The sequence below is a fragment of the Simochromis diagramma genome, unplaced genomic scaffold, assembly GCF_900408965.1.
Source record: "Simochromis diagramma unplaced genomic scaffold, fSimDia1.1 OVJJ01000150.1, whole genome shotgun sequence".
In the NCBI taxonomy this organism is placed as follows: Eukaryota; Metazoa; Chordata; class Actinopteri; order Cichliformes; family Cichlidae; genus Simochromis; species Simochromis diagramma.
In genome coordinates this window covers 1,745,545-1,764,019 of record NW_024387083.1, presented here as the reverse complement: position 1 = coordinate 1,764,019, position 18,475 = coordinate 1,745,545, and the positions used below count along the sequence as shown (strand labels likewise).

Sequence of the window (18,475 nt, the reverse complement as noted above, 5' to 3'; positions counted from 1 at the left end):
TTTTTCTTTTGTCCACAGGCTGAACTGGAGAATGTTAACAGCGTGCTGAGTGAGGTGGAGGGCAAGTCCATTAAGGCAGCCAAAGACTGCTCTACTGTAGAATCCCAGCTGCAGGACGTTCAGGTACGCTGCCACACAGATGTTCAGCATGCATAACAAATACAGTGTTTTAATACTTTTGTTGTTAGTTTCTTTTATAATAATCACACTTGAGCAAACTGGCATAGACTAAACCTGAAGACATCTTCTGCAAAGTTAAAGTTTGTTAGTTTCTACTTAATATGTACAGTCTTAAGACATGGAGGGAAAGTACAATGAATACAAGTCTTTATTTTAAAGAGATAAAAAGCCCCAGACTATAACAATGAAGTATTTGTCTTCTTTGAAGTTTTTAAGTTGAACTGTAGCAGACGGACTTGACTGTGAAGGCACTGGCTTCACATTAAATCATGTTGTTTAAAAGTCTTAACAAAAGAAGAGTGTATGAAGAGCTTTTTAGTGCAACCTTTAGCAGAAATATTTAAAAATGAAACTATTGGCTGTTATAAACATCTGACTCTGTGACAACATTGCTGTAACTCTGCTTGTCCGTCATTTCAACAGGAATTACTGCAGGAAGAGACGCGCCAGAAATTATCAGTCAACACACGGCTGCGCCAGCTCGAGGATGAACAGAACAACCTGAAAGAACAGCTGGAGGAGGAGGAAGAAGCCAAGAGGAACGTAGAGAGGCAGCTCCAAACGGTGCAGGCTCAGGTAAAACATCGACTTCTTCACATTGCAGGACACAAACCTGCTGCAAAGAATACCTGCATTTAGTTTTCTGTGGGAGCTCAGTCGTTTGAATCGCAAATCCATCACACAGCTGACATGACTTTATCCCTACCCCCCCCCTCAGCTTGCTGAATTGAAGAAGAAGGCGGAGCAGGATGCTGGCTCTCTGGAAAGTGCTGAGGAGGGAAAGAAGAAGTTTCAGCGGGACCTGGAGGGAGTGAACCAGCGCCTGGAGGAGAAATGCGCCGCTTACGAGAAGTTGGATAAAACAAAGACGCGTCTCCAACAAGAGTTGGATGACCTGCAGGTAGACCAGGACCACCTCCGACAGATCGTGTCCAACCTCGAGAAGAAGCAGAAGAAGTTTGACCAGGTAGGCCAAGTATACACAAGATAAGAGAGCCATTAAAATGTCTTGTGGAAGGAAAAGCAAAATAAAAACACTGCTGCATGCTGATTTTTCTGTAGATGCTGGCAGAGGAGAAGAATATCTCTGGTCGCTATGCAGAGGAGCGTGACAGAGCTGAAGCTGAAGCCAGAGAAAAGGAGACCCGGACACTGGCTTTAACCCGGGAGCTGGAAGCCCTGAGAGAGGTGAAAGAAGAGCTGGACCGCAACAACAAGCTGCTGCGGGCCGAAATGGAGGACCTCGTATCCTCCAAGGATGATGTTGGCAAGAACGTAAGTCAAGAAACGTTTCTTTTTCTCTGTAGAGGTATGTTCTGCTCCAGTGCTGTCTATCCTTCGGTTTTCATCATAAATGTTCTTATATGCAGGTCCACGAGTTGGAGAAGGCCAAACGTGCAATGGAGCAGCAGCTGGAGGAGATGAAGACTCAGCTGGAGGAGCTGGAGGACGAGCTGCAGGCCACAGAGGACGCCAAGCTGCGCCTGGAGGTCAACATGCAGGCCATGAAAGCCCAGTATGAGAGAGACCTGGCAGGACGCGATGAGATGGGAGAGGAGAAGAAGAGGGCACTGGTTAAACAGGTACAAATATTCATCCATCCAACATTTAGCTGCTACATATAGGTACAGCATTGTTGAAAGCAGGCGTGTTCTGATTCTCATGACTAAAGCGAGTGCGTTTTAGACCAACAATCTGGCAGTTTGGGAATAGGAGGGGGTAAATAGGAGGGGGCTGTTGCTAATTCATAACAAAATGCATTTTTTAGTTGTTCCGGGAGGAAAAAGTACTTACAACCTTAAAAACGTTCTGATTAGGTCTCAATGCTAGCTGGTTGAACTTCAGGAAGAACCAGAATGAGCACCCGGTAGCATAAAGTCAGAAATGAGTTGAAATTGGGCTTAAAAGTTATCAGTGGAGAGGAACGTGTAGTTTTTCTTGGCTTTGATCAAATCGACGTGCCTTTCAGGTGAGGGAGATGGAGATGGAGCTGGAGGATGAAAGGAAGCAGCGTTCTGCTGCCGTGGCTGGACGCAAGAAGCTGGAGCTGGACCTGAAGGAGCTTGAGGCAGCCATCGACATGGCGAACAAGAACCGTGACGAGGCCCTGAAACAGTTGAAGAAACTTCAGGTGAGTGTTGCCTTTTTATATCTGATCTTTGAATAGGAATCATGGGGTTTGGTTTCAGCTTTTTGACTCTTCTCGTGTTTTTGTCTTCAGGCCCAGATGAAAGATCTCATCCGGGAGCTGGACGACACTCGCTTGTCCAGAGATGAGATTCTCACCCAGAGCAAGGAGACTGAGAAGAAGCTAAAGGGCATGGAGGCTGACATGCTCCAGATGCAGGAGGTTGGCATACACTCATTCATTCACCTCTGTGTTCTGTGCCCCTGCTCTGTGATCTACTTTAACTCACTGCATTTTCTTGTTTATTGCTATGCAGGAGCTGGCGGCTGCAGAGCGAGTAAAGAGGCAGGCCCAGCAGGAGAGAGACGAGCTGCAGGATGAGATCAATAACCAGGCCGCCAAGAAGTAAGACTTCAGTCATCAGTAAAATGAGCAGACCAGAAGTGTTCAGTATCTCTACTTGTGCCATATTTAATCTCTGCTCTCCCTCCTTCCTCTTCTTAGCGCTCAGGTTGCAGAGGAGAGGAGGCGACTGGAGGCTCGTATTGCTCAGCTGGAGGAAGAGCTGGAGGAGGAGCAGTGCAACACTGAGCTGGTCAACGACAGGCTGAAGAAGGCAATGCTTCAGGTTTGTATGCACATGCAAACATTTTTAGACTCTGATTTGAAGTTCAGATGACTAAAGATGCTTAAACATTTAATATGTAGAATGGAAATAACAGATTAATTTTTACATTCAGACTGACCAGATGAACGTGGAGCTGACTGCAGAGCGCAGCACCTCTCAGCGTGTCGAGGGGGCTCGTTCCCAGCTCGACCGTCAGAACAAGGAGCTGAAACTGAAGCTGCAGGAGCTCGAGGGAACGGTCAAGTCAAAGTACAAGGCCAACATGGCCGCCCTGGAGGCTAAAATTGCTCAGCTGGAGGAACAGCTGGATATAGAAACCAGGTAAAAGCCACTGAAGCGGAACCACACGGACACAATTGTTATTTCAGACTTGCTTCCAGCTAAGCCAGCTTTCTTCTGATTGGCTATCTCTTGTAAATAGTTTAGATCCACAGATTAGTGGGGCCTGAGATGACCATATTAGAAAAAAAGTGTCTTTTGTCTGACTGTTATGTTTGTGGCTCAGGGAGAGGCAGACTGCCACCAAACTTGTGAGACGCAGCGAGAAGAAACTAAAAGAAGTCATCCTGCAGGTGGACGACGAGAGGCGCAACACGGAGCAGTACAAAGACCAGGTGAGAGTTTCTTTACAGTAAACTCAGAGGGTCATCGGTCTCCCTGTTGTGGCTTTTCTGAGTATTTACAATGATGACTATGAATATCTGTGCATTATGCAACAAGTCAAATATTTAAATGAATTGAAAATAACGTAATGCTCCAAATCGAAATCAGATCTATTTTGACATTAGCTTTGTAGCCTTCATCAAAGGGAGACGTTTTTGTGCTTCTAACTTTATCTGGGCTCAAGCAAAAAATTTTTAATTGTTTTATTTATTTATTTATTTATATTTTCTCTTCTCCTTCAGGTCGACAAGTTGAACTCTCGCATGAAGCAGCTCAAGCGTCAGCTGGAGGAGGCTGAGGAGGAGGCTCAGAGAGCCAACGCCAACCGAAGAAAACTTCAGAGGGAGCTGGAGGACGCCACAGAGTCTGCTGATGCCATGAACCGTGAAGTCAACAGCCTCAAGAGCAAGCTCAGGTGAGAAAAGCACCTGTAACACAGCAGAGGCTTTCATTATTATCAGAATACTTTATTGATCCCTGGGGGAAATTATTATTTTTTTACAGTGCTCCATTATAAACCAACATTAACAAGACAGACAATACGCTAAATAAGAATATAGATATATACTAATCTTGAGCTAGCTGTAGCAGTCCTGCACAGATCAGCTGAAAGTGCAGGAAGCAGGCAAACTGCCTACCTGCCCTCCCCCCAGCTGCCCTCTTCTGCTTGTGCCAGCCATTTGGATTTGACATAGTAGACAGGATATTGACGGTTACACGCTCATGCAATAAACATGAGGATATATCACAAGACACGATGAGATATCTGCTAACTCTACACAGGGCCTTTTAGCAGTTGTGGCAGTTTGTCTTGAAACAACTATAATCTCCACATTTCGCTTTACTTTGCATGATAGTGTTTTGACTTGAACCTCAATTAGGGACCATTTGCAAAATAAGCCTTAATATATTTGTTCTTAATTTTTTTTCTTACATTTCTTTGTAGACATTGCACTTTAGTTCGAAAAACACATTACTTATGTCTTCTTTGGGTTTTTTTTTTCTTCTCATTTATAAATTCCTTTCTCTCTCTTTCAGGCGTGGTGACCTCCCCTTCACCACACGCCGCACCATTCCTCGCAGCAGTGGTGGCGGCGGTGATAGTGAGGAGGAGAGCGAGGTGAAGAGTGAAACCCCCGAGCCCAAGCCTGAATGAACTGCGCCTCTCGACTCGTTTAAAAATGACACCATAAATAGACCCAAAAACACACATGAGCACACATTACTGTAACTCCCAAAACGGAGACGCAAACATACAAATGTTGTCCAGATTAGCCACAGGGATGCAGATTAACATCTGATCTCGCTCTTTCTCTCTCGCAGTGACGATCTATGCATTCTCAATGCGCACACACACACACACACACACACCAGACGCCATTAAACTGGGACAATCACCATACTGACAAACACACACTTCTGTTTTTTGGGGGGGCAAATTTCTCTCTTGCTTAATTTTTCATTCTCTTGGAAAAATGAAAATATTTTTATAAGGAAACATTCCACGTGTAATAGTCCCTTTAGGATCTATTTTTCTAACTGAAGAAAAAGAAGTATAGATAAATGAAGACAGATTACTGGAAGGGGGACCAAAGTAATATCTCAATCTATAGAATAGTTTGGGTTTTCTTTTTTCTTTTTTGTATGCAGACATTTTTATAACGGTTAAGAAAGGAAGTGCTTCGTGTTTGTTATGCTCTTGCCTTGGTCTATAAAGGTGGTTTATATGCTGAAATGTATTCTAGCAATTTAGCTGCAGTTAGTACTCGTGACTATGCTTTTTGGGCTTGATCATTTTGTTACACACATTTCATGTGGAAACATTACATTTGAAGGCTTTCAAGCAACAAATTGGCAACTTGTGAATCTATTGAAGGTATTTGATTGCGACTGTGCTGAAATTTCCTGATTTTTAGCACTGCATTTGGATTGTGTTGGGGGGCATTTTAGCCTAGATATTATCATAAACCACTGCATTTGAGTGTTTCATTGACACGAAAAGCTTGAAAGTTTTGAATACACGGTGCACATCCCAATTTAGTATGTGTGCGCACACAGCCAACACACACTAAAGGCCTTAAATGCAGCAGAAATCTCCTGGGCAGGGTCATTTCTTTTTCTGTTTATCCCCATCAGTGTTTTGTTTATTTGCTAATGTTCAGGGTAAAGTTTAAATGGGTTGGTGGGGTAGTCTCTTTACTCACAGCACACACTGTATTCTCAGGGTACAGCTTGTTGACAGAAGTTGCTGATTTTTATCACAAACCAAAGGCACATTCATGTGATACGGATTGTAATTTATCACTTGTATGCTAAAGTCTGACTGGCCTTTAAGATGTCATATACGCCAGGTTCTGAGTAGATGTATCAGATAAACGAGCAGTCTGTGTCTAAATGATGGAGGAAACCCCAACAAGCTGTGCCCGAGGTAGCTTTTGGCTCACACTGCTGGAAAGTGAGAGGAATGTGTCGTAACTTAAGACTTACAGCTCACAGTTTAAACAATCACATCTTTCGCACTTAAAGGAAATCCAAAAGAGGGGGGGGAAAGGAGGAAAAAAAATAAACTGCATCTCGATTATTGTCATGTTTTTCTGTCTGCACCTCTGGAATGGAAATCATGTTGTGAAATGTTGGAATTATTACGATTAAAGATGCTTTCTAAACTGCCACGTGTTGTCTGTCTGAGTTTTTCTTTCTTCTTTTTTTTTTTTTTTTTTTTTTTTTTTTTTTTTTGTTTTTTTTGTTTCTAATGCTTACTCCTTTGTTTACATCAGAGTTCACACTGAAAGAATAAGGGTTAAGTTTGAAGGTCGGAACCAGACATCTCAGTGGTGGATCACATTTGTTATTTATAAAGTGTTGCGTCCCCACCAGCAGACGGCAGCCAGGGTTTTCCATCATCCTCGTGAGGAGGAGCAAAAGCAGGTCAGAACCGGTTTAACTGAGTAAGAGTAAACGTGGATGAAAGATATTATTTTATTTCTAGTTTAGACACTAATAGACGGTAACTTAAAAGGAGAGAAGGGGTATGTGTAAATTAGAGTCCTAAACAGTTGACTGTGAAAATGCTACAAAAGTACTGCTGTTGGCTAAATGACTGCTAGTTGTACTTTTGTGTATTTCACTTTTTTTTTATTATACTATCTATCCTACAATTGACTTGGTTCTAATTTAGGGGGGAAGTTACCTCACTCATTTTTGTTTTAAATTTATTTGGTATAGTTTCATTTCAATAAAAAGCTTATTTTAAAACTCAAAACATGTTTCGTTCCGTTTAAATAAATACATTGTAATTTTTTTTAAGTTAAATTTAAATTAAATTACTAATTAACTTAAAAAATAGTGGGGGGGGGGGTTTAACTCACCCTGGCTTCCCGGAGAGGCGCCCTTATCTTGCGCACGTCACAGCCAGAAGCTGTTTAACCAATCAGAAGGCTGTATCGCAGGTGGGCGGTGCTTCCGCGTAGTTTCGACACGCTGCGACTGAGAACAGGAACCGGCCGGTTTGGGCTTATCGCAGAGAGATAGAGAGGCGGCTGTCAGGTTTGGTGGTACATTGCAGCTCTTTAGTGGGGAGTGGTGGTGAGGTTTGTCTTCGCCCTGCTTAGAGTAGTCAATTAGAATTTGCGCTCAAGCGTAACTTCGTTGGTGTTATTTATTTGGACTTCGGCGGGGAGAGAAAAACAATTGGTGGACTATAGTTAAAGGTGCGTTAGAGGGAGAGCTCAGCAGAGCCTCAATACACAACATTACACACAATACACGATTTTCATCAACGCGCTCTTTTTTTAAAAATATTTTTGAAAACGTGTTGTCAGCTAATCTGTCAGAAGTCCTGCGGAAAGTCGAAGGAGACACCTGAAGTAGGCCCCCTTTTCAATATAAAAGCCATAGTGGGAAGACGAAATGTATTTTAAACACAAAAATCAGCACATCTGGTCTTTGGCACGATTATAAAAACTGTTGGTGTAATTAGATTGTTGGGTTACAGTATCTTGTTTTTGGCGTTTTTATTATGCATAAAATCCACAACTTTGCATGATTTGCATGACTTAAGTGATTCAAGTAAAATCAATAAATTCGACTGGAAAGGATGTGTGCTAGCTCCATGTAGATGAAATTACATTATTTATTATCTTCAGACCTTAGATTTTAGTCCGAAAGCCCAGTAGTACAGATGTTCCACAAGGATCCCTCCTCGGTCTTCTTTACTTCTCTTTTTTTTTTTTTCTTTTTTTTTTTTTTAATGTTATTTAGCATATCAAACAGTGTTATATTTCTCTTTATAACTTGTTTTATATGTCTCTGGCTCTTAACTTAATTTGGACATTGCACATTTGGAGCCTGCTTGCGATGTATTTTAATTTTCTTAAATAAGTGCTTATTATTTTCTGATCATCAAAGCAGCCTGCTTGGAAGCCCTGGATAGGCAGTAAATGAATCTTAACACACATGTGGAACACATAGAAATTGGAGATTTAAAGTAATTGTGTGTGCCGAAATATTCCTGAGAATGAGATCACCGCACAGTCTATGGTTGTTTGTTTCCTATTAATTTTATGCACGCTTCTCCCTCCTACCTGATGGTGCTTCATTCTCTTTATCACCCTGTGCTGTATTTCATCATCTCAACATCTTATGTTGAAAAAATGCAAACAGTGATGTAAGGGTTTTATTTCTAAGGACAGCCAGTGTTTTCTTTGCTTACACTTAAGTGCAGAATGCCAGCTCACAGGGCTTTCCAGCGCTAGCTGTGTCTCTTATGTACACTGTGAAACTGTTTTTGGACACTGTGCTCAAAACAAGTGCGAACAGTCTTTACTTTTGACGTACTCGCTCACGCTCTTCACAGTCTCATGAAGGACACGCAGCAGTGTCTCATGCACCGGGTCTATCCTAATTTGTAGCACGCTGATCTTTGGTCAGTTAATGAGTGGCCTTGTGTATCGGGTGGGGGCAAATAGGACACACGGTGTTGGTCAGGCAAGCTTTATCTATTCTGTGTGCGCACTGTCCCCTCATTCAGACAGCAGAGCTGCGCTCCCTCACCATCTCTCCATCCCTGCTCCTGGAAGGCCAGTGTGAGTAACTCCTCTTTCTCCCTCTAATCAGGGGGAGACATTTCAGTGGACGGCAACGAGGGGAGGAAGCCAGAAGGTTTAGTTTATTGCAAAAACGTCTTGAGAAGTGACCCTCGAGAAGAAACATGGAACTTTTAGTGGTGAGTATTAGATCTCCGTTTTGTTACATCAGAAGCTCCATCCTTATCAGTGCGTACATCCTTATTAGGTAACTTGAGGTCAGGACGTCCTGTCTGACTGATAACTTTTTGAAATACTGATTAACTAATCCACGGTCTAAGAGTCTGACGGCGGTTAAGGTGAAGAAGAGCTGCTGAGTCATTAAGCTGAGGTAGCAAACTCTGTTGTTACATCACATGTGAATGGTACTGTGAGGCTGGGCGTTATAGGGGAAAAGACGGTTGGAATATTGAAGTGGTATTAAATTATTTATTTACAAAATATAAACATGGTTTAATAGAGTCACTGTCAGTGGCAATTACATCTAAGTAGTTTGTTGTTGTAAGTGTGCATTAAAGAGACAGAAATATGCTCTGTAGGCATAGTCATGACAGTCAGGATTTTAACTAGAAATGCAAATGAAATTTGCCCCCCTCCCCCACAACCCTCAGGTGCACCCGGCCATCAAAGCCTTCATGTGTGGCTCCCTCAGTGGAACCTGCTCCACGCTGCTGTTCCAGCCTCTCGACCTGGTCAAGACCCGTCTGCAGACTCTGCAGACCGGCGTGCAGCCTGGGTGAGTGTGCATGCACAGTTGTCAGTGTCGCATGCTTTCCTGTCTCATAAGATCAAAAAACCGTTTTTTTTTTATTTATTGACTGGGTGAACTCAAAAAGCATGACATTGATTGACCTTTATAGGCCGCACACATAGCAGCAGCGTTGACTGTTTTTGGCTTTCGGTCATCTTATCTGATGCCTGTATTGTTTCTTCAGTTCGGGCAGAGTGGGGATGGTGTCGGTGCTCCTCAGTGTGGTGCGGACAGAGAGGCTGCTGGGACTCTGGAAAGGAGTTTCACCGGTTAGAGCTTCTGTATACTCGAGTCTACCTCGTGTACAGATTTAGTCACAAATTCCTGCTGTGTGAGCCACCATGCATCTGACAGTCTCTCTCCTCCGTCTGCTCCTTTAGTCCTTCGTCCGGACCATCCCAGGAGTTGGGATCTACTTCAGCACCTACTACTCTCTGAAGCAGCACTTCTTACAGGACAGATGCCCAGGGGCCGCGGAGGCTGTGCTGCTGGGGGGCGGAGCCCGGACGGTGGCGGGGGTAGTGATGCTGCCGGTTACTGTCGTCAAGACACGTTTTGAAGTAAGCAGTGTCCAGAGGGGGTGTACTACGAAGCGAGGTTAATTGGTTAGTGAGGTATGTCGAACTTCAAGTCGGAGATTTCAATGTCACCTGGTGGCTCTCTAGGTTGCCATGGAAACCTGGTGCTGAACACATAATCTGTCTGGAGCAGGTTATATTCGGTTTAGGTTTAAAATTGTCTCGTGGCTCTGTGTATTCGCTGATTAGTTTCCCATGCTTAAAGTGATTTATGGATTTCCTGCTGAGTCAGCGCGTACTAACTATAGATACAGCAGTGTAGATTTTCTGCTGCATATTTCTCAGTTGCTTTATTCATAGCACCAGTGTTGCCTTTTTGGTGTATGTGTTTTATAGCCTGTTCTTTATAGACCTCAGTCACGTGTAACTCTGATAATGACTCTGACTGAAGTAGGCGGTGCTCAGTCGTTTCATTGTATGTGGAAGAAGGGTGAAAAAGGTGTGTCAGATACCCTCTCTTCACATGAGCTAAACCCCAGAGCTTCTGCGTGTACTTACATGAAGTAATTCATGAATATAAGATTTTTTGAAAAGCCTAAAATAAATAGAATATGTTTCTATAATACTGTGTTTAAAAAATAGATAGAATTTGGTATAATTTCAATTGATTATTCTTCTGAAGTGAAAGAAGTTCTTTAAAACAAAAATGCATCTGTGCAGCTTGTATGTGAAGAAAACATATATGTAGACAAATGTTTACTTCATTGATATTATTGTTTGACCTGTGCAGCGTGCTTTCACTTTAGCGTTGCGTTCATATTGTGCTGTTTTATGCATGAACTGAACCAGACGTCTTTGTGTTTCAGTGTGGCAGGTACAGTTACGGGAGTGTGATAGGGGCTCTGCGCAGCGTGTGCCAAACTGAAGGTCCCGCGGCTCTGTTCTCCGGCCTCATGGCCACTCTCCTCAGAGACGTTCCTTTCTCCGGCATCTACGTCATGTTCTACAGCCAGACCAAAGCCTCACTCCCCAAAGGTAAGTATGGACTCAGAGAGACATTTAGTAGCTTAAGAACGAGAAATATTCGCATTTGGAGTTCTTCTTGGTGTTCATTTAAATACACATGCTGGCCTATCTTCCTTTTAGAGATCAGCACGTCTCCTGCGGCTCCTGTGGCTAACTTCAGCTGCGGGGTTCTGGCTGGCGTGTTGGCCTCCCTCATCACTCAGCCTGCTGATGTGGTCAAAACACATGTCCAAGTGAATCCACAACTCAAGACAGCAGAGGCCATCAGATACATCTATATGGTAGCTGTCTCAATCTTCCTTCTTGCTCTGCTGTGTTTTTAAAATTGCGTTCCATGTATCGTGTTGAATAAGCTGGTTTTAATCAGCTGCATGCCTCACTTTGCTCTCACTCTCTAAGGAATATGGACTCCAGGGCTTCTTCAGAGGGGCCGTTCCTCGGTCTCTGAGGAGGACCATGATGGCGGCTATGGCGTGGACCGTTTATGAACAAATGATGGCGCACATCGGGCTGAAGTCCTGAAAGTGATCAATGTTGAAAAGGTTGTAAAAGGAAGAAGAGATATAGATGGAGTTGCAGTGAATGAGCGCACAGGAAGGAACTGGAACTACTGCAGTGCTCGTTAGCGTGTCAGAAGCTTTCAGTGACCGATTTCACTCAGAGTCTAAGAGACATGTGGGAGGTCTCCTGTACATTTAGTGTCTTACTGGATGTGTCTGAAGGTCAGAATGTGCAATATAACTTTAAAAAGACTTTCAAGATGATACAAAAATGCTCTGATATTTTTCTACTGCACTACTAATTACACAAACTTTGGTGATTTTGCTCCAACTATTTGGACCATGTTTGAGAAATCCCTTCAGAGTTTTGCGTGTGCTCCTGGGGGGCTTTTTGTGACAAATGGTTTCTTCCTTCTTGTTGTAAATTCACTTCCACATATTTAGGAGTCTTCGCAATCTGCAGGTTAAACTTGGCAGATCAAATGCTTTTGAGTGCAGATTAACTGGGAAATGTTCACTACACACTAGCCTGGCTGTTGTAGGGCTACAAATAAGATTTGGACTGTATGCAGAAACAATGTCTGTGTCTCTCCACAGTGTTCTAAAACTCTTTGAATGGCAGGGAAAACCCTGCTCTGAGTGGGATTTCCAATGCCTCAGATGTTTGCATGCTGTGTGCAATGACTCAGCCCATGACTACTACAGGCAATGAGCCAGATTAAGCCCAGACTTATGCACTTTAACCTCAGCATATGTTCAAAATCTAGAGAGCTTCTTAAAGACAAGATTGTGAGTCTCCATGTGTAACAGTGTTATTTATATTCTGATACTTTATTTAAGTGTGTGCCCACTTGACACGTGCATTTGCCAAAAATTCATCTGCCTTAAAATGTCTTTGGAGTTTTTTGATATTTGTTAAAAGTGGTTTTTCATGCAGAAGTTTTCACTTTTTAAACATGTCAAACAAAATAAAGTTATTGGAAAATTTCATCTCTGTGTTAATTTTATTAGGAGAAAATGACCAAAAGTCACTGCCTGAATTTTAAGCTCAAGTTCAGTACTAATTACTCTGTTATGTGCACCTAAGCTAGTACCAGGCTGGACCCTTTTGCCTTCACAACAGCATTAATTCTGCAACAGGTTGCAGAAAACCTCCCTCAGAGATGTTGCTCCATGATGAGGTGACTGGAAGCCATTTGAGTGCAGTGAACTTGCTGTCATGTTCATGAAAAGTTGAAGTGTGTGGCATGGTGTGTGTTATCCCTTTGGGAAGCAGCTATCAGAAGACTGGTACACTGTGGTTATAAAGAGATAGACATGGTCAGTAACAACAGGCTGTGGCATTAAAATGATGCACAGTTGGTACTAAGGGGCCATGAAAATAGCCTTCATATCACAAGACAGAATGGATCCATGCTTTCATGCTTTTCATACCAAATTCTGACCCTACCATCAGACTGCGCAGAAGAAACAGACAAATCAGACTCTTCTATTGCTCATTTTGGTGAGCCCAGACAAATTGTACCCTGTTGCTGCTATTTGATTGGCTGATTAGATATTTTTGTGTTAACAAGCAGTGTCTGATAAAAGGACTGGTGAGTGTACATATTTTTCTTAATTTAGTGCTCAGATCAGCTTGACAAAAATAAGAGTACTATTAACACAAGAACACACCCCTGACATGCATGACTGTGTACTCGTTCCTTTCATTAACTGAGGTGTATAAAAGAATAATCAGCTGTGAGAGTTCAGGTGTAAAACTATAAAAAAAAATAGGAGTGTTTTTAAATGATTACAAAGCTGTTGCTCAGAATATTGTCACGCACTGCAAGAACATGAGGGCTGTTAGAGATAAGCGCTGTACCAGTGCACAGGGAGGGTTGGCACAACATGAAATAGGACGGTACAAAGAGTGTAGCACTGTCAGTCTAAAGTAAGAAGGCTATTTAGGCTGAAATAAACAACTGAATTAATGAATTTAGAAAACTGTTGGCTTTGTAGATCAGCATCTATAAATGATATACAGAACACACTTAACAGACCTGATTTATGACTTTTCCACTCATATTTAGGGGTGATCGATCATGTTTGAAATACTTCATCACATTAAAAATCATTTTAACAAGTTGCATACTTCAGTCATGTACAAGCTGAGAGTCGGCGACTTATAGTGTTTGACTTTATGTCACAATTATGTCCAATTATGCTGTTTGTTAAAGTTATGTATTATTTGGTGCTCTCAAGTTACACGGCACTGTTTTCAGAGTCTGTTTTTGTTTTGTGCCTTTTTTCTACAGCCATGAGAATTGGCTTTTGTTTTGGTAGGGGGTTGTGAAAATATTTTATTGCATGTGTGTTGGACTGCTTTGGTTATGAAGTTATTTAAAAAAGGAAATCCAATGATTGTGAGGGGTGTTGACATCCCACCTTTTTTACCCAGTCATTTAGGTCACATTCCCAGAAAACAGCTCCAAAACATCTCAGGCATCTGGCCCATGTCCATCACCTCTAATGCCCTTGAAATGTACCCAAACCCCATTTTTCGGTGAGCCCATTAGTCCCACAGAAAACTAATCAGCTGTCTGTTCTGTCTGTGTATTGCCTCGGTAATCTATTGTAACTTAATTTCAAATATAGGACCATTTCTAAGAGGGAACAACTGCAGAGCTCTCTACACACAAGATACGTTTCACTAAAACAATTTCACAATCGTGTACATATTATGATCCCTTTGCCTGGAACACTTTATCTCTGGCAAATATGTTAGGAGCACAGGTCAGTCTTTCACCGAGAAGTCAGCGTCTCAGCATTGTCTTAATATGGTCTTTCCATCTCCATTGTCTTAATATGGGATACCCATCCGACCCGTGAGCCCACCTCTGGTTACCTCTGCTCCTACCTTTGAAGCACGTGGAATTAAAACTCCACCTAGTGGCGAAAATGCGGATGTTTCTCATTTTTCACCTCCTCCCCGCCTTCGGTTTAACCAGCCAATCACACGCTTGGAAATTTGGTATAAAAATAACGTCATTTCCTTCAAGCGTCCTCTTTTTCACCGTGTGGTCAGATTTCCATACGGCGTTGTTTCGTGGTGAGTTTAAACCGGCCTATTTAGTCATTTTAAATCGAAAGAAATAGTCAAAATTCGTAAAGTTATGACCGAGGACAAAGAACATATACCGTGGGGTAGACAGGCGCAGACTACCGTGCCCTAATTTTCTTAATTTTCAACGCATTCATGATGCTAACCTTTGTAGCTAACATGCTAGCTGCTGACACGCGCTCTTCCTCTGTTTCTCGTGCGCCTCGCCTCCATCCAATGAACAGCGGCAGTGACGAGATTTCATATGATTGTAATTGATATCTGAAGACGATGGCAACCATACACATGAGTTATCGTGACTTTTTACGCTCCAAGCGGCCTTTTGCATCCAAGATACCTCAACTTAATCCCCGCGTTGCTGCTTAGCTTCCTTTAAGTAAGATACGAGCTTCTGCGCCTTCACCCCTCGTAGTTATGTTTTTCCCGACCTTCCTAACGAGATCTGCATATCGTTTGCGCTCCCTAAATGGCTGATGATTTAATCCGGAGGCTAAATTGACTTGACACATGCGCGTTTGTGGGGTGAACATGTCTCCGTTGTGGCCTGCTGCAAGAGCACACACTAAGGGAGCATCTTCACTTTGCTAAGAGCTACTGTTCTTGTGCTCAGCAATGGATTTTTGCTGTTTTGTGTCTGATTAGAAATGCACTGATGTAAATCAAATTTTTTTGGATGCTTCTGGTCGTGGGTGTACTATTTTGTCTCTTTTGCAGCTTGTAGTTTTTCTAAGTCTACTTTTTTCCCCGCAGCTCTCCCACTAACTCGTAACGCAGGGAAAGCGGTCACGATGTCCGGAGGTCTGGATGTCCTTCAAATGAAGGAGGAGGATGTGCTGAAGTTCCTAGCAGCGGGAACCCATCTGGGAGGTACCAACTTGGACTTCCAGATGGAGCAGTACGTTTACAAGAGAAAAAGCGACGGTGAGTGGTGTAGCAGTCATCTGCGCTATGACGATGGAGCTTTTTGATTACTTTGTCCCTGCTGCGGATTTACATGCAAATGACAAAACTTGTCGTGTTTTGCTCACTAGGTGTGTACATCATTAACCTGAAGAAGACCTGGGAGAAGCTGCTGCTGGCAGCCAGGGCCATTGTTGCCATTGAGAACCCAGCTGATGTGTGTGTCATCTCTTCCAGAAACACTGGCCAGGTAAAGTTCTGGTAAAACTGACTCATTGTTGTTATGTGCACACTGTTAAAACCTGGCACTTGCGTTGGTGTTCAGGTGTCGGAAGTGTGCAAGAGTAATCAGGCCGGGATTCGCTAACACCATAAGGACAACTGTCCCATGAATGGGGTTTGATAGTAACCTGAGCCACAGTTCTTTTTTTAAAAATCTAAGTTATTATTTCTGTTGCGATCTCAAGTAAAACCTGTACTGTCTGTTTCAGAGAGCAGTGCTGAAGTTCGCCTCTGCCACTGGTGCCACTACCTTCCACGGTCGTTTCACCCCTGGTACATTCACCAATCAGATCCAGGCTGCTTTCAGGGAGCCCCGCCTCCTGATTGTGACAGATCCTCGTGCTGACCATCAGCCACTGACTGAGGCTTCATACGTAAACATCCCCACCATTGCCCTGTGCAACACTGACTCCCCGCTGAGATATGTGGACATTGCCATCCCCTGTAACAACAAGGTAAAATTCAGTTAGTTTAAAACAATGACGAATGAGTCTTTGCACACACAGCTAGAGCCCTGCTGTTTTGTCTGTGCAGTGTGTGGTGTAGAATGTGTGCTACATAAAAGTGCCTGATCGCCAACTTCTTTTCTCTGAACCACACCAGGGAATTGGAGTTGAGGTCTTGCCACAAACTCTTTTCTACAGCTTTATGCCTTTTTGAATGTAATGAATCGCAGTGCAGCTCCAACAGGTTTGGATTTGACCCTATTTGTCTGTTTCAGGGTCACCACTCTGTGGGTCTGATGTGGTGGATGTTGGCCCGGGAGGTCCTCAGGATGAGGGGAACCATCTCCAGGGAGCACCCATGGGAGGTCATGCCAGATTTGTACTTCTACAGGGACCCTGAAGAGGTATGACTGGCACACTCAACTTATCTAAAAGTACTGAAGTGGCTAGAACCAAGTGCATGAGGCATACATCCTGCTGATACACTCACTAATGCTTATTATGTGCTTGTAGATTGAGAAGGAGGAGCAGGCTGCTGCTGAGAAGGCTGGTGTTGGAAAGGAGGAGTTCCAGGGTGAATGGACCACCCCTGCACCCGAGTTTGCCCAGCCTGAGGTGGCTGACTGGTCTGAGGGCGTTGCAGTGCCATCTGTGCCCATTCAGCAGTTCCCTGCAGGTGAGATGATTTGCTGCTTTGTGTTTAACTTGTAAATGCAGTGTAAGATTTTTCATTCACTTTTTCACACTTAATGGTTTAAACTTGATTGGGATTTTATTACAGCACCTGCCCCTGTCAAGCCTGGTGAGGTCTATACTGGTGAGTTTTTATATGGATCTTCATTACCTTTGTGTATCATGTGTGCTGTTATCGTCTCTGAACTTAACACCTTTTTTCCTGTTCCATTCTAGGTGAGGACTGGAGTACTCAGCCTGCCACAGAGGATTGGTCCACAGCACCCACTGCTCAGGCTTCTGACTGGGGTGGCGCTGCTTCTGACTGGTCTTAAAATTGATGCTCATGTCAACAATAAAGTGTTTTTTACACTTTGACTTTGATTTACTGTTTCTTCTGATATTTACAATTAAAAGCCCTATTAAAAGTAACGAAAAATTGCACTAAATAACCAATTAAGAAGACTCTAATGTCAGTGTTTTGATGGGTTTTCCACAAAATGAATACAGCTGTGGGAAATGAGACTTCATTGAATCATAACATCGCAATACAGGTAGACTGGAAATTATTTGGGTTCTTTGTCTAACTGCACCTCACTGCTTTTTATATTGGCTGTGATTTAAAGATCCAGTGGACTAGGCTTAATTTAAAAAATGGCTAATCAGATTATGCATTGGCATTAATCATACCAAATCTATTGCATGTTAAAAACTTAGTGGTTTGTGAATGTGGAATGGGTTGTACCAATTCTGGCACCTTCATGTGTGAAGTAAACATTTCCTGATTGAGACTACACCCCGGTTTTCTGCAGCTCCACCTGCAGTGGGTCATATTCCTTCACTAGCCAGCTGGAACCTAACCTTAAGTAAAAGGGCCCCTGCAGTTATTTTTCCCTGACTAGGTTGGAGTAGGATGAAATGCATTGGATTATATACCCAGAAAAACAATAAGGGGAATCTGTGGCATCAAAAGTTGCATCACTTATTTCTTTATATTTGGCTGGGGAAATGGGAACGGCAGTTTGCTGACGTGTCCAACCATACGTGGAAATGTTAGTTTTCCCAAAGATGCTTTCAGTTATTAGTAGTTATTATCACACTGATTTGTGTTTAAGGGGTCTACTTTCTCATAAGTTTAATTTTGATTAAAAAGAACTTGATACTGTTCAGTGGGTATTATGTTACGTGTTCTATAGTTCAGGCCAGTGGCGGCTTACTGGGCTTAAGCCCAGGTTGTTTTTTCAGAAGCCCGGGGTCTTTTGGAGTGTAATTTTTTCATAGTTAGATGCCTGGCTGACAACTGTATAAAACAAAAACTACACATAATATTCGAATCACACGAGGGGGCGGGGGGAGCTGCTGCCTGCGAGTGTGCTGCTAGAGAAATGCAGCCAGGCAGACAGAGGAGAACTGAAGTTTGACCAGGTACCAAAGCAAATCATTCGTATTGTACAAATAATGTAAATATGATGGTGTATCACGAAAGATTGATATCAAACTGATCACTTGACTCACATTACTTGTTCTTCAAGTAAATCAACAAATGGTGAAATCAAAAGCCGAATGCTGTTTCTTTAGAGAGTCATAGCTTACA

At 42.8% G+C, this 18,475-nt stretch overlaps 3 protein-coding genes and 1 non-coding gene across 6 annotated transcripts in view; all 4 read left to right on the top strand.

Annotated features, from left to right (window-relative positions):
• LOC120742448 (myosin-9-like) overlaps window positions 1–6,271 on the top strand; it is a 29,485-nt gene extending 23,214 nt beyond the window's left edge. For both annotated transcript variants that reach the window (XM_040045753.1, XM_040045752.1), the window contains 13 exons: window positions 19–123; window positions 604–756; window positions 899–1,147; window positions 1,243–1,455; window positions 1,551–1,763; window positions 2,150–2,311; window positions 2,402–2,530; window positions 2,625–2,713; window positions 2,813–2,936; window positions 3,049–3,257; window positions 3,442–3,550; window positions 3,842–4,014; window positions 4,638–6,271. In XM_040045753.1, the coding sequence (XP_039901687.1) occupies window positions 19–123; window positions 604–756; window positions 899–1,147; window positions 1,243–1,455; window positions 1,551–1,763; window positions 2,150–2,311; window positions 2,402–2,530; window positions 2,625–2,713; window positions 2,813–2,936; window positions 3,049–3,257; window positions 3,442–3,550; window positions 3,842–4,014; window positions 4,638–4,755 (2,046 nt within the window). In that variant the 3' untranslated portion in view covers window positions 4,756–6,271. The remainder of the gene's footprint in view (window positions 1–18; window positions 124–603; window positions 757–898; window positions 1,148–1,242; window positions 1,456–1,550; window positions 1,764–2,149; window positions 2,312–2,401; window positions 2,531–2,624; window positions 2,714–2,812; window positions 2,937–3,048; window positions 3,258–3,441; window positions 3,551–3,841; window positions 4,015–4,637) is intronic.
• An 880-nt stretch (window positions 6,272–7,151) lies between these two features.
• On the top strand, window positions 7,152–12,436 carry LOC120742486 (mitochondrial glycine transporter A-like). 2 transcript variants are annotated; one of them, XM_040045818.1, is made up of 8 exons: window positions 7,152–7,309; window positions 8,715–8,823; window positions 9,295–9,419; window positions 9,619–9,703; window positions 9,815–9,994; window positions 10,819–10,987; window positions 11,099–11,259; window positions 11,378–12,436. In XM_040045818.1, the coding sequence occupies exons 2-8, from the start codon at window positions 8,809–8,811 to the stop codon at window positions 11,498–11,500; spliced, it is 858 nt and encodes a 285-aa protein (XP_039901752.1). In that variant the 5' UTR covers window positions 7,152–7,309; window positions 8,715–8,808; the 3' UTR covers window positions 11,501–12,436. The 2 variants fall into 2 exon arrangements, with proteins under 2 accessions (XP_039901752.1, XP_039901751.1); XM_040045817.1 differs by having other exon boundaries at window positions 8,629–8,823.
• A 2,054-nt stretch (window positions 12,437–14,490) lies between these two features.
• On the top strand, window positions 14,491–17,259 carry rpsa (ribosomal protein SA). The gene is made up of 8 exons (XM_040045807.1): window positions 14,491–14,569; window positions 15,332–15,502; window positions 15,613–15,731; window positions 15,973–16,218; window positions 16,485–16,613; window positions 16,723–16,885; window positions 16,991–17,026; window positions 17,119–17,259. Exons 2-8 carry the CDS (start codon window positions 15,370–15,372, stop codon window positions 17,214–17,216), a joined length of 924 nt encoding a protein of 307 aa, XP_039901741.1. The 5' UTR covers window positions 14,491–14,569; window positions 15,332–15,369; the 3' UTR covers window positions 17,217–17,259.
• LOC120742612 lies at window positions 15,766–15,904 on the top strand. Its single transcript, XR_005697902.1, has one exon. It is a non-coding gene; the product is annotated as a small nucleolar RNA SNORA62/SNORA6 family (small nucleolar RNA).
• Window positions 17,260–18,475: the final 1,216 nt, after the last annotated feature.

Excerpts from the sequence above, each read along its gene's own strand:
- LOC120742486 (XM_040045818.1), top strand. Across the intron at positions 9,704-9,814 it reads TCTGGAAAGGAGTTTCACCG|TCCTTCGTCCGGACCATCCC; the intron begins GTTAGAGCTTCT and ends CTGCTCCTTTAG. Across the intron at positions 11,260-11,377 it reads CCATCAGATACATCTATATG|GAATATGGACTCCAGGGCTT; the intron begins GTAGCTGTCTCA and ends TCACTCTCTAAG.
- rpsa (XM_040045807.1), top strand. The coding sequence starts at position 15,370 with ATGTCCGGAGGTCTGGATGTCCTTCAAATGAAGGAGGAGGATGTGCTG. Across the intron at positions 15,503-15,612 it reads TTACAAGAGAAAAAGCGACG|GTGTGTACATCATTAACCTG; the intron begins GTGAGTGGTGTA and ends TTTGCTCACTAG. Across the intron at positions 16,219-16,484 it reads CCATCCCCTGTAACAACAAG|GGTCACCACTCTGTGGGTCT; the intron begins GTAAAATTCAGT and ends TGTCTGTTTCAG.